This window comes from Anser brachyrhynchus (genome assembly GCF_964034855.1).
Source record: "Anser brachyrhynchus genome assembly, chromosome: 20".
In the NCBI taxonomy this organism is placed as follows: Eukaryota; Metazoa; Chordata; class Aves; order Anseriformes; family Anatidae; genus Anser; species Anser brachyrhynchus.
This window is the reverse complement of record NC_137713.1, coordinates 4,269,773-4,283,959: the sequence shown is the minus strand read 5'-3', so window position 1 is coordinate 4,283,959 and position 14,187 is coordinate 4,269,773. Positions and strand designations below refer to the sequence as shown.

The following is a 14,187-nucleotide window of genomic DNA, read 5'->3' as shown; positions in this document are numbered from 1 at the left end:
GGAAAGCTTCTTATGTATATGATCCTTAAGTTCATGTTATCATCAAGTTATAAAATGTCCTTTAATAAGTTTGTCTGATTTGCCTTGCAGGCTGTTCTTGGAATTTATTAAATTGATTTTGTTTCCTTTCCAAATGCTGTAGCAACATATAAGAGATTAAAGCCTGCCATGTTGTAAGCTTTTCATCCTCTGGCTGTGAATATTGATTCTGGGAAGGCAACCATTTACCACTGTCTGCAATATAATCTACAAATCCTGTGTTATTTGTATGTTAATTCACAGTGGTGGTTGTTTCTTGTTTTACAGAAGCATTTTTCAACCACCCTTTCCTGGATCAGGTTTCAACAGTCAAAAAGTGTAAGTAGTTTTTTTTTTTCCATTTATTTGTGTAAATGATGAATGTTGGGGGCTAGTGGGGAAGAAAAATCTGCCAAGTATCACGCTAAATGTTCATGAGACAATTTCCTGTGTCTGGCTGTTCTATTCTATTGTGAACCTTAGAGTTGAATCCTTTTTGAATTTTGAACTATCGTTGAGATATGACACTTGTTTGCTAATTCCTTTCATATTTCAACTAAACTTAAATGCTATTGTGTGCTTAAGGATGTGCTGTGCTTAAAAGTATAAGGGTTTATGAACGAAAAGCAGTGAGGAAATTAGTTTGTTTGCAATTCAGCCTTTCAGATGGTTAGTTGCATTTTTTAATTTTTTTTTTCTGTCTGGGTTTCCCTCTTTTAGCTTGTCCTGTACCAGTGCCCACATATGCTGGCTCAGTCTCTGGCAGTTCCTGTGGAAGCTCCCCTTCCTGCCGTTTTGCTTCTCCTCCAGTAAGTTCTCTGTTTTACAAAACAATCTCTAGAAAATATTTTCTGTAATGCTTACCCAAGATTTCTTGAATTGGCCTTTTTGGTTGACACTCCTTATGTTGGTATGAACTGGTGATTTTAATTTTATATGGTATTTGGAAGAGTTGAATCTGTATCATCGTGAATGACTGAACAAATTAAGTCAATTAAATTCACAGCCTATTTGCTATGGTGCTATAGAACTGCCTAAATTTACATGACAGTGTTATCTGGCATTTGAAATTTCCAAAATCAAATATATTTTATATTTCTAAAGACTTAAACAGTCTGAAATATAAATTCATCTATTTATTTATTTGGTACGTTAGTGATAATTCCTATGTTAGAGGCTTTAGAGTAAAAAGAGCAACTTTACCTTCTGAATCACTGAATTTATAGTGTTGGTTTTTTACTCCCCTCCCCCTCTTCTTTAGTCTCTTCCAGACATGCAGCATATTCAAGAAGAAAACTTGTCTTCCCCTCCATTGGGTCCTCCAAACTATCTTCAAGTGTCTAAAGACTCTGCCAGTACCAGTAGCAAGAACTCTTCTTGTGACACAGATGACTTTGTTCTTGTCCCACACAACATCTCTTCAGACCACTCATGTAAGAACCTTCCTTATTTTCATATTTTAAAACACTTTCCACTCATAGCATACCTCCATGCATTGTTATTATTTGGCTCTCTTTTCTCTAAATGTGTCTCTGTTCACCTTGGAACTAATTGCATCAGTTTGAGTTAGTTTTTGAAGGGAGACTATCTGGTATATGTACATGTCCATCTGGGACATTTTCACCTGCAATTGAGTGGCCAGATACGCCAAAGACACCAAGGTCACTTAAAGTCGTGGAAAATGTTGGATTTTGGCAGTAGAAGAAAAGAGTCAATTGTAAACAGCTGCTGCTAAGAAGCCCAAGGATTCTCTCAATGAGAAAGTCACATCCAGACTAACTGAATGTTTAGTCCATGTTATAGAGCTTTAGATAATAAACAAGTGGAGGTAAAAACATACAAAATGTTTAACATGAAAGGTTAGGCATCAGACTAGGCTTATACAGCAGAAAGACTCGGATGTTGCACATTGCCATATTACATTTTCTAAACCTGAATTGCCACTAGGAAGCTAGTTATCTGACTTCTGTACAGTGCCACCAACTCATGTTATATATTTGACTAAATTAGTACCTTGATCTCTGAAGCATTTCTGTCTTTCACTATTATAAATTTCCCAATGCTGATACATTGTACTCTTAAAACTGGATTTAATTTCATAATTATTATAATGAGTATAGCAAAGAGAAAAATGTTAAAGAACTACTTTCCCCGTTTTTGTTGAGGTAATTTCATACACAAAACAGTTTGTAGAAAACTTGTATAAAACTTGTATATTTTCACAGAAGCTTGTCAGAAGCAATTATTTCTACAACAGTAATATAGAAGACTTTTCATTTTTATTTTTTGAAGATTCTAGTTCATGATGTGGGTTTTCAATGTGTTCTTCTGCTTACTGTAGATGATATGCCATTGGGAGCAGCTGGCAGGCGTGCTTCAAGCGAGTTCTTGATGTGTGGAGGGTAGGTGTGCTGAGCTTTATCCAAAAGAAGTCTCATGTTCTGAAATGGATGCTATAGAAGAGGTGGTTGGGTTTTTTGGCAGTGATGGGTTTACACAGCTGTGAGTGAACTTTTCTTAAAGGTTAATACGACAAGTTGAATTTAATATGAACATGTAAACAGCTTGAATTCAGAAAGTTTTGCTGCAAAGCAGGTAGTTTCTGGTGTGAACTGTCTTTTGACAATGTTTCTTGTTCCTACAGGCAGTCACCATTAACTATTTCTGGAAGCTCAGGAACTGTACAGAAGCCATCCTCAGCCTCTTCTCGAAGTACTGCTTCTGGTACAACTAACAGGTGCATGATGAAGGCTTAGTATTTCCTCTCTTTAAAAAAAGTTCTGTTACTGTATTTTTGTTTTGTTTTGGTTTTGTTTTAATTTTAGCTTACTGCTGGAAACTGAAATAGAAGCTAGACCTGTTTTTTCCAGGCTCTCTACACTTCATGCATTGTAATAGCTGATGGTTGCGTAGCTAACTTCTGGCTTGGATGCATCCCAAAAAGATTTCCTTAAGGAAAGACAGCATTCTTTTGTCTGCTTAAATTTTGAACTGTCTAAAGGCAGAAACTTCAGACACATAACTAACTTGACCTCTTTGTGTTATGAAGCACAGCATGTTCTTTGTTTACTGAGTCAAGATGTTAAAAGCAGTTTACTTCTCACACAACTACATCTTGAAAAGAGGGATTTAGAAAGCACAGTTTGCTGTGGATTTGTCTCAGGACTGGATTATCTTGCATCCAATAACTGGATGTGACCTCTGTGCAAGCAATTATTGTGAATTTTGTGTTTGTGGCTCACAAGATACCCAAAGAAGCCCATAAAAGTGTTGAACGTTTACTGCAGCTTTTCAATCAGCAGGGCTGTTAATAAGGCCCCTTTCTGCCACATCTTTGTAGACAAAGTTTCTGCCAGTTTGAAATGGAATTGATATTTGTCAGTAGTGCCTGACACCTTTCCTGTATTATACTGGAAAATGTAAATCTTAACCAGGATGCTTAACTATTCATGTAATAACTAAACAGAAGGGGTAGATTTGTCATTTGACCAAATAATGAATTTCATAAAGTTTTTTCAATACAAAATAGAAAGAGGACGAGTGGCTAAAAGGGGAATAAAGCTGTTATGTTGGGTGTATTTTTGGCTTATGCTAGTGCTACAGGACTGCAAGTCAGCATTATTTGTTTAGAAATGCTTGTCACAAGAAAAGTTTGCTACTTTGTGCTGATCTTGTTGCAGTTTGCAAAATCTGCTGACATGGGCTATCAATAAAGCTGTAGCCTTAACTTTTGTGTTTAAGGGCAGCCAATTTGAATGGTTTGGTTGTAAAGATCCGTTTGCTATGGATTGACTGTGTACAGAATATTATAAATTATGGTAATTTCCTGTCTTATATCATCATGTGTCACGGTTTTTGGAGTTACAGGTTTTATGAAAATATGCCAGTTATGTTATCTGTATGTTAGTAAGTTAAGAGCTAAATGGTTGTGTGATTAGAAACAGGTGCCTACTGTTCACAGTCAGAGTTTGTACTGCGAAAGTTTGATTTAGGTATTGGTTGAGTAAATTCAGTGACTGACTGCTTTGGGACATTGTCTCAAGGTAGCAGATAATCTACCAGATGCTGCTTTGTTTTTTTGGTTATTCGTTGCTGAAAAGTGTTCTTTCATAGCATGTGATTTTTTTTTTGTTTTACAAAATGTTATGCCCTGTGATACAGCGTTTTTTTTTTTCTGATTAGATGATAGAACTGCATGAATGGTACCCATAGTTACGCTGTTTTGCGGCAAGCAGAAGAAGCTGTGATGCTTCTCATGCTCCAGCCAGAACAGGCACAATAGGTGGAGGCGGTTCCCTCTTCTGTGGTTAATTCCTAATTTTGTTCTCTATATCCCACAGATACAAGATTTGCATGCAACTCTGCACACTTCTGTATTGCCTCTTTCTCTAACCAGTAGCAAACCACATCTGACTAGGGGATGCCTAACCAGAACGTGGCTTTGGGCCTGAGCTGGGGAGCCCTGAAGAAGGCCAAGTGCTATACCACCATGCTAACATGGCACTTAGCTCACAGGACCTACCTGTAAGGCTGTGTGACAGCAGGGGAAGGCATATTCCATGCTGAGTACTTTAAAAGTTGAAGTGCCTTCATGGCCTCCTCAGTGGCACTGCTACAGTTTGGATTTCCCCTCTCCATCTCAGGCCTAGGGAGCCTCCCTGTGCTGCCTCAGCTTGTTGTGTTAGTCATAGCAGGCTGCCTACTGCCTCTGTGTGGTTTCTACTTGTGAGACCTTCTCCTTGTGTGGAAGCTTTCAGGCTTTCCACTGCCTGTGTGGTCACAGCTGCAGATTTGTCCCATCTTCTGCCAGGCTGGCCACTGTGGCACAGCAGACTTAGGACTTCTGTCAGGCACAGCTGAGAAACTTAGTGAGCATGGGTTTAAATTCAGTGAAACTGATGAGGCTGCGGAAAAAATGTTGGTACAGATCTATTGAGGCTTGTTCAAGCTGCCTTTCAAAATTACTCAGTCTCTAGAACCTGGGTGGCAATAAAAGGACAAACTTGTTTTCTTTTGCTAAGGAAGGACCATGCATATTAGGAAGTAGTATTTCATTCTCAGAGGTTGCAAAAGGGATGTGATACAGAGTCAGAAACCAAGATTTCTGTTCAGCTGTATCCATGCAGTAAATGGTGTAACTGCTTGTTTTCTAGAGCTTTTAAGGTAGGAGTGATAGGACTTTTTTCACATTTCCTCTGAGAATCTCTAATCTTTGCCTGTTTTCTGAAAAACTAATCAATAAGGGGCCTGATACTAAGCTGATTATATTCCCAAAAGTCATTTAGTTCGAAATTCTTTCGGTCTAATTCTTTTAAAAGTGTTGGTGACTGCTTACACTGCGGTGGTTTGATTCCCTTATCAGGCAGTACACTGAGGTAAACCGGGTCACTGACACTTGGTTGAACTTGGGCAATGCTAATCTGCAGTTTGCGTCTGTGGATTAATGTTCAGGTGTGTGGTTTTGGTCATTTTGTCAAGGGTTGGTTACATAACATGTTTTCCTTTTGCAAGTTCACTGTGTCTCATGGGATATCTCTGTGCTTTAGTGGCTTTTGTACACATTCCAACCCCGCTGCTGAACTTCCTGTTCTTAGCACAGTGGGTTTTCCTAGAACGCTATTTTGAAGTGTGGTAAACAGAGCGGGCTGATTGGCAGGAAGTCGGGGGGATCGGTAGATCGCTGTGATGCATGACGAAATGCTTCAGCTAGTACTGCACTCTCAGCTCGATCTGGTACTAGCCAGTATAAGAAAGGTAGGTAGTAACGAACAGTTCTTTGTCTTCCTCTGTGAAGTGTCAGAGCTAGATTAGGACAAGCTAAGATCACACTGCATGTGGGGAGTTTAGAATCAGTTTATTTGTCAGTTTCACAGATTTTCTCGGACTTTTGAGAATGGTACAATTTAGAGAGAGATCTGTCTACCTCTATTTATCTCCTCTCTCCATACCTTTCTACTTCAGGCATTGTCAGCCTTCAGTATCCCCCCGCAGTGAAACAGCACCTATCCCAGTTCCCACTCAGCTCCGGAATTACCAGCGTATAGAACAGAACCTCTCCTCTACTGCCAGTCCTGTGTCAAACCCCCACGGATCACCAAGGTGAGTATTCTAACTCCTTTTGCTTGGTTCTAGTTTGTATTTGTACCTTCACAGATGTCCATGCTTTCTTACTGATGTCATTTTTTTCTGCACAAGACCATTCTAAGGAGGCATTTTAATGATAACAAGTAATAGTCCTTCACAATCTCAAGGTTGTTGAACCGGCAGTTGAAATTCTTCACTAAAACAAAATAAGCTTGTTCTTTGAGGCAACTGCAACCAAAGAAGATAAAAAGACAAAGTCTCGCTTTTTTCCCTCCTTTGTGTATTATGCAGCATTACATCATAAACTAGAAAGTAATAAATCTTGTTTTCACACATGCAATGATGAATGCGTTGTTCTGTAGAATATCAAGGAAACAGTTTTTGGCATACTAGTTAACCAGCTTGCCTTAATACAAGGCTCTAGTGTGCTAGACTTATTCTATGCCTTGTGATCTACAGGATTGGGATGGTGAAGGTCAAAGACAAACTCTGAGATCTCTGGAGATCTTTTTTTTTTTCTTAAAAAAAAAAAAGGTTCCTTGCTTTTTTTCAAGATCTTTGATTTTACAGTTGTTTCTACACTTGAGGGCATGCCTTTCCCTAAAATAATCTGTTCTCAGTAGCTGCACTTTACACCAGGTCCAATACTTAAAACTTTGTCTTAATCTTTTTTGTAGGTTCCTTCTTTTTCCAACCATAAAAATGAACGTTTGTGTCAATGCATTTCACTCAGTTGTAAAATTCAAAATTAAATGCCTAGTTGTCTGAATATCAGTAATCCATGTACTAAGGCATATATCTGTTTTAAATTTCTCCAGTTAACAGACTGCTATGGCTTTGAAAGCTACGATCGTAGTGGGAACAAAAGGAATTTTATTTTTCTTGTTTTCTGAATGGAAGGCTTAGCTTAAGTTATTACCTTAATAAGCTTCAGCTTCATGGCTTTCTCTGTAAATATCTTTTTTTTTAATTGATCATTATACTCGTTAGGGGATTCTGAACCTCATCTCAAGGATCCACAGTTGCTATAGCATGCATAACCATTCTTTTCATCTTGTTAGAGCTGGGGTTGTGAGACGCTCAAATACTAGTCCGATGGGCTTCATGAAGATGGGTTCCTGTTCTCCAGTACCAGCTGACACTGCGCAGGGTGTTGGGCGCCGGTTATCCACAGGATCTTCAAGACCATATTCTCCCTCACCGCTAGGTAAGCCCATAAATTCTTCAGGAAGGTTTATGTGAAACAGTTATTCAGAACACTAATTCTTGCTTGAAATTGCCTTAAACTGAAATCTGCTCAACTAGATCATGGTTTCACCAGTGCTGCATACAAGAGGACGATCACTCTTCTCTAGCCCTGCTGGCTGCACTTCTCTAGTCCTGGCATTGGCCTTCTTGGCCACCTGGACACGCTGCTGGCTCATGTTCAGCTGGCTGTTGACAAGCACCCACAGGTCCTTTTCTGCTGGGCAGCTTTCTGGCCACTCCTCCCCAAGCCGATACCACTGCATTGGGTTGTTATGACCTAAATGCAAGACCCGACACCCTTATTGAATGTCACACAATTGGAGTCAGCCCATTGATTGAACTTATCCAGATCCCTCTGCAAAGATTTTCTTACACTCAAGCAGTCACATTTACAGCAATCCATTTCTGTTAAAATGGCTGGTAGAAGTAAGATAAATAGGTTTTATTTTCCTTCACCTTCATTTGTGGATGAAGGGTAAAGCATAAATTCACATTTTGATTTTATTTGCTTAGTTGGAACAATACCAGAGCAGCTTGGACACTGTTGCTGTGGACAGCTTCAAGGGCATGAATCGAGGAGCAGAAACTTCTCAGGTGAGAAACTGGGCAAAGCAACCAGTATGATTTTGGTAAAGCTTCTGCAGAGTTCTGAATGTTTCACTTTATCTGTTTCCTGCATTCTATTCCTACTTTGTTTCTTAATTTCAAACGACTGCAGTGGTATTTCTATTTGTAAAATATCACAAATTGCAGCATGTCTGGTTTTCAGCATTTAAATGGATATCGGAAGTTCTTTGCTTCTGGGTGAAGCGAGGTAATCTGTACTGAGATTTTCTAGGATGTCTGTCTTAATGTAGCTTCTGAATGAATTGAGTTACTCTTGCTGTCAGTGACAGCAGGGAAGAAACTTTGGATTGAGAACCCTTCCCAGTGGTGGTGCTGACAATAGAACAGCCACCAAAGAAATTTAAGACTGCTTTCTGAAATGACAGGTTTCAATGCTATGAGACAGACAAGTAGACTGATTTCAAACAGGCAAATTCTCAGCTGGGAATTTAGTGAGGAATAGATGAGTACTCTATTGGAGCTGCAGGCAGAAAGGCTACTCTATAGCACATTGTTTAAATGGAGAGGAATGGAATCAAGATGAAGTGGCTCTTATTCAAAGTCTAACTAGAAAAACACAGGCTTAAGAAGGCTGGAAGATGTGTCTTAACAGCTGGGCACTTTACTGAGCAAACTGCAAGAAGTTTAAGATGGTTTTTAAAGCATACATTTATGAAATGAAGCCGATATCAAAAGATTGCCTTGGCCAGCTCTTAAGAATCTTATATACTAAGTTACAGCACAGCCTAGGGAAAAACTAGTTAGAATAGTTTAAGTTTTGCCATTTTTTTAAAGGTGAGTGAAATTGTTGTCACTTCAGTGTCAGTTCTTTGAGGTTACAAAGATGCACATTTTATCTGGGAAGCTGTGGCCACAAAACTGAAGTCTTGCATAGTGTTTGTAACTTTGCACAGTTCCTCATCATGAAAAATAAATCACAGAGAAGAGACCACTTAATCAAATTTCAGGTTCCTTATTTTGAAAGAGGAACGGCATCTCAGAGTAGGTGAGATGTTCATAGGAGATGTTTCTCTAAAGCCCTCTGCTTAAATGACTGTTTATAGCTCTTCCAAGTCTTTGTGCTTTAGGAGAAATTTTGAGTTCACATTCAAGTGTGGACTTCCTTTGTACATAATGAACTTTTGAAAAACATGTTCTGACAGACTAAAAATTAATGACTGCCCTAAGTAATGATCCCAAACTGTTTCATCTGAATATACATAAATATTTTTCTGGTTTTTAATACCTACTTTTCTTGCAAAAGCCATGAGAGGAGCTGCCTTTTCAGTCTGCAGATTAAATTATTACAAACAAAACAAGTCGTTAGCATGCAACGTTGCATTCACATTGCTGTTTGCAGGAATATAATTCCAGTACTTGAGAACCTCTATTCAACCTAGAGTCTTGATGGCTGCACTTGAAATTTCAGTATTGTTTATGCCATTCCTGCTGAATCCAAATACTTTATTTGTCTTGATGCAGGTTGCCAGAAGTACTGCAGCTGCCAGTACAGCTGTCACCCTGAAATCTTGCCTTTTTGGCAGCTTGAACACAAGCATCATCACATCAGTGTATGTAGCCTTAGTCCAAATAGCCGACATGCTAAATCCATTCTCTTTGCCATCTAGTGAATTGATGATCAAACATATCTCACAGTACTGCAGCCCCATCTCTTTACAGATTAACATTGATCTCTAGCGTTTTGGGTTTCATTGCTACATTTCCAAGCACTGCAAGTAGCATTTTACTTGATTGTTTTTCGTCCTTACAGGTTCTCCGATACCACCATCTCAGTCTCCACAGTCACTTTTGATGGGAGCTAGGTTGCAAAGTGCTCCAACTCTCACAGATATTTACCAAAACAAGCAGAAGCTCAGAAAGCAGCATTCAGACCCAGTATGCCCATCTTATGCTGGGTATGGATACAGTCATTCTCCACAACCAAGTAGGCCAGGTAGCCTGGGAACATCACCTACCAAACATATGGGATCGTCACCTAGGAGTTCAGACTGGCTGTTCAAAACTCCATTACCAACGATCATTGGCTCTCCTACTAAGGTCTGTTAAGTTTACCAATGTCTGTAAAATGTGAAGTGGTAATACATTGTCTGAAACCATTCTCAAGAGTATTTTTGGGTGCTAACCTTATTTTTTATATATGTTCTTTTTTTTTTGTTTCTTTAAGGCTACAGCTCCTTTCAAAATACCTAAAACACAAGCATCCTCAAACTTGCTGGCTCTGGCTAATCGCCAAGGGTCTGTAGATGCCCCGTTGCAGCCTAAAGACATCACTGAACCAAGGGATTTCACACATTTCCACTTGACGCAAGGAAGTGAAAAGCAAGCAGGAGAGCAGCACAGTAAAGCTACATTCGGCAGGTAGGCGCTGTAGCATTTATGACCTGGAAAACTGGGTAGGTAACTTGGCAAAAGAATGTACGTTTCACACAGCAATTTGGAGGGGCAGAGCATGCAGAAAATGAGCTGTGAGGATATGCTGATGTTTATTGTACATAACAAACTCTCAGTACTGTGTATAAATATAGCATGGACTTCCTGAAGCACTTTGTGTTGCTGTCTAGTTCCCTGTTGTTTTGGTTGTCTGAATAAGGAAGTCTCATTGCTTCTGTGAAGCCTGTTCAGTTTTGCTTCAAAATCTATATGGCAAAATTTGTAATATAAATGTTTAAGGGAAAAAGGTCCCTTTATGGTTAGCCCTGTTTCAATAGGGCCATGATGAACAGTGAGATTAAGGCTTTTTGTACTTCTGTTGAAGAATTCTCTATAACCAATATAATACCAAGAATCTGAAAGTCAGCCTCTGCTGTGAGTAAGATAGGAGGAACTTACTGAAAAATCTTGTTGTGCATTCATGTTTTCCTGTCTAGATCTGTTAGTACCGGGAAGCTCTCAGATCAACAAGTAAAGACTACCCTTGGAGGCCAGTTATATCAAGGCAGTACAGACAGCCTCAATACAGAGCGACCAATGGATACAGGTAAGGAACAGGCTGATACATACAAATGGACTTTGTGCTAGTTTTTTTTTTTATGGAGTGCCATCTAGATCTTGGTCTGCTTCCAACTTCAGTAGTTGGTTGCAATAATTTTTAGTGTCAGTACAGAAGCCTTTTTTAAATTATCTTGAAGGGAATATGTTCCAGTTCCTTAACATAGCTTTAAAAATAAGTGAGACGGGAAAGTGTGTCTCTGCTAAATACAGGAACATCACTGCTGCCTATAGTAGCTAGAGGGTTTTGCGTGTGTGTTGTTTTTTTTTAATACCACATTTGTGGCTGTTTCATTTCGAAATTCCAGCTCGTTTTCATCTGAAAGTCAGCTTATGTGATGACTTCTTTCATGTTCATGTTTTTCTACATTTTTCATGTTCATTTTTTTCAACTTTTTTTTTTCCTCTTCCTCCTCCCCCACAGTTACTGCCTTGCCACAAGTGGCCAACAGGAGTTCTCACCTTGTTTTTGAGCAGATGGAAGAAGTTCTGCAGACAGGGCTAGTCTTTAGCCTTCAGTCCTGCCATGGTCTGCATTTAGAATTTTTCTGTTGTGTCTTTTGCTGAAGGACTGATGTTGTTCTCAGGCCCCTGTTGTTTTTTCTTTAGGTAGGGGTAGAGAGATGGGAAATAAAAAGATGTATGCAGGCCGCATCTGGGTTCTTTTTTTTATCGTCAAGATTGTCCACTCAGCTTGTTTTATTTGTTGTCAGAACTTACAACTATTCTTGGATCTACATCAAAGCATGTTGTGTTGCAGTACTCCAGTTTGCTGCATATAATTACAAAATGGTATGACTGTACGCAATAGGGACTAATGTGTGAAAATTTTATCTTCCAGCTCCAGCAGGGGCCTATGGAATTGCAGTGGCACCTCCTTCCATGGGAAGTGGGGCAAGTTCTCGAGCTGTCATGTTTACTGTTGGGTCTCCTCCAAGCAGTGCCACCCCTCCTACCTGCACCCATATGGTCCTCAGAACAAGAACCACCTCAGGTAAGACTTCCCTGGCAGCTCTGGACTGCTATCAAACAATATTCAGGCTTGCCCACTTCTTGAGATGGTAATCTGCTTACTGCCATGCACAGTAGGTCCTCTAGCCCATACAAAAAAGTGCTGTGTAAAGTTGAGATAAATCCTGGAGTTCTGCCTTTTCTCTACTAAAGAGAAGGCCAGAGGCACTGATTTACCGTCCAGCAGTGTATAACATCTTGTGTACACTGTTTTGCTCCACCATAGGGAGATTTAACAGCACCTATGACAAAGGTGGAGAGGAACAATTAGATCTCTTATTCTGCATTTTTGCCCACTGTTATGCATTTTACCAGAAGCAACATCCAAAATGAGCTGACTGTGTTTTAGCATGTTGGCTACATTGTCAAATATCAAAGATCCCAAGGTAAATGCCTGCATCTGCTCAGGATGAGCAGGAGTCTATATTTGCAGCAGTGTCCTTTTGTGAACTATAGCACAACCTTTGGTCTGTCCTGTTGGGCTGCCTGCCTTGGAATCCTTGTCAGCCAATTTCCAAAATCCATTTTATAAATCGTCGCTGTATTAAGGTGCAGCCCTTGCATTCTCTACAGAGTGATGCAAGGAGCAAAGAAGAGATCCTCCCAGGAGTGAATCTGTGGTGATTACTGATTTGTCACTTGCTATCATGTGCAGCCCCAGAGCTACAAAATGGAACAACCTATTAGACTGAATGTGTGTGTTATTTTTCTTGTAGTTGGATCAAACAGTTCTGGAGGGTCTCTCTGCTCTACTAGTGGCCGTGTATATATGGGCTCCCCTCCTGGTATTTATATGGGTTCTTCTCCTCCGGGAGCCGAGGCAGCTCCAAGTCTGAAGTACATGCCTTATGGTACTTCGCCTCCCAGCTTAGAGGGCTTTATCACTTTTGAAGCTCCCGAATTGCCTGAGGAAACTTTAATGGAGGTATAAAAAAAAATAATTTAATGTTTTATAATGTTTAATGCTGCTAAAACAGAGACATGGTAAAAACAGGACTGCTCAGTGCACTTGGTAGTTTCCTCTTCACTGTCTCGGATATTCCTTTTTAAGACCTTGAAAATATCCCTGTAGCAAATGTGACCATTTCTCTTTGATAGTTATTCCTGGCATTTCTTGTATATGAATAGGTAACCAAAGGAACATGACTGCTTTTGTTCACCAGAGCCTTCCAAAGAGGCCTCTGTTTTAATGCCAAGACTTTGGACGTGGGTGCTGACAGAAGCAATGTCGTTCTAGGCATTGTATTTAACTGCTTCTTCGCAGTCAGTAGATGACATTAAATCCTACTTGTGGGAAGAGTGTCCTATATTTTTTTTAAATGTGTGGAGGAGTGGTGCTTTAAAAACACATGTTGGTATGGTCCTTCACCAGAATGCTATCGTTGGACTATAAATTTCTCAAGGCAGATTGCTGTTCTGTTCTCTCATTCACATCTAGCTGGAAGGTGTTTGGTTACTTATTGAATCTATATGTTATAACATGAATGTTTGACAGTGCACTGTATTATTCCCACAGATAGAGTTTAAAATTTATTTAGACCTATATTACTAATGAAAAGATTATAAATATTGCTAAGATGTGTTTGTTTAGTTTTGAAGGCTGAGATTCTTTCTGAGCAGAGAATGTGCATGTAGTGTCTGTTTTAGTCACCAACAACCAGTGAGTTGTTAACTCCAATTTAAGTTGTTTGGTTTAAAAGGCAAACTTTGGCAACAGCCACCTTTTAATACAATTTAATTCTAGATCTAAGTGTAAACTGGAATGAAGCAGATAAGCATGAAGTTTCAGATCAGTTCTTTTGTAGGTATAAAGTCTGTTATATAATAAAAGCCAAACATTCCTCCTGGCTTCTCATATGAGTACCAAGCATATTTCTGGGTTGCTGATAATATAATAACGAGTAATACATCTCACTTGTGATTCCCTTAGTTGCTCAGGTTACAACAAACATAGAAGTCCATGTCCCAGTTCCTTTGGCTTTGTCGAAAGACTCTGAAGTATAAGCTTACAGTATCTTGAAATCATTAGGAAAGAACCAATTAATATCTGTTGATCCTTTTGGATCCATTTGGGTCTGTAGTCTCTAGTGCTGACTCTAATATGTGATTTCTGCATAAAATTAACATATCAAAAAATCCTCAAGTGCTTAAAAAGAATTTTAAGTGTACTTGTTTGCCTTATGGCTTATAGTGGTTAAATTGTCATCTCCT

The 14,187-nt window shown here is 39.3% G+C and overlaps 1 protein-coding gene across 2 annotated transcripts in view; it reads left to right on the top strand.

The window, feature by feature from the left end:
• Nucleotides 1–14,187, top strand: part of ULK2 (unc-51 like autophagy activating kinase 2) — a 39,915-nt gene that overhangs the window by 20,952 nt on the left and 4,776 nt on the right. For both annotated transcript variants that reach the window (XR_013941085.1, XM_080562609.1), the window contains exons 11-23: nucleotides 307–357; nucleotides 739–827; nucleotides 1,280–1,451; nucleotides 2,360–2,420; nucleotides 2,663–2,755; nucleotides 5,980–6,117; nucleotides 7,164–7,309; nucleotides 7,864–7,944; nucleotides 9,728–10,014; nucleotides 10,142–10,335; nucleotides 10,845–10,954; nucleotides 11,807–11,959; nucleotides 12,693–12,901. Coding sequence is in view for 1 of the 2 variants with exons in the window: in XM_080562609.1 (XP_080418735.1) it covers nucleotides 307–357; nucleotides 739–827; nucleotides 1,280–1,451; nucleotides 2,360–2,420; nucleotides 2,663–2,755; nucleotides 5,980–6,117; nucleotides 7,164–7,309; nucleotides 7,864–7,944; nucleotides 9,728–10,014; nucleotides 10,142–10,335; nucleotides 10,845–10,954; nucleotides 11,807–11,959; nucleotides 12,693–12,901 (1,784 nt within the window). In the remaining variant the exon portion in view is untranslated. The remainder of the gene's footprint in view (nucleotides 1–306; nucleotides 358–738; nucleotides 828–1,279; nucleotides 1,452–2,359; nucleotides 2,421–2,662; nucleotides 2,756–5,979; nucleotides 6,118–7,163; nucleotides 7,310–7,863; nucleotides 7,945–9,727; nucleotides 10,015–10,141; nucleotides 10,336–10,844; nucleotides 10,955–11,806; nucleotides 11,960–12,692; nucleotides 12,902–14,187) is intronic.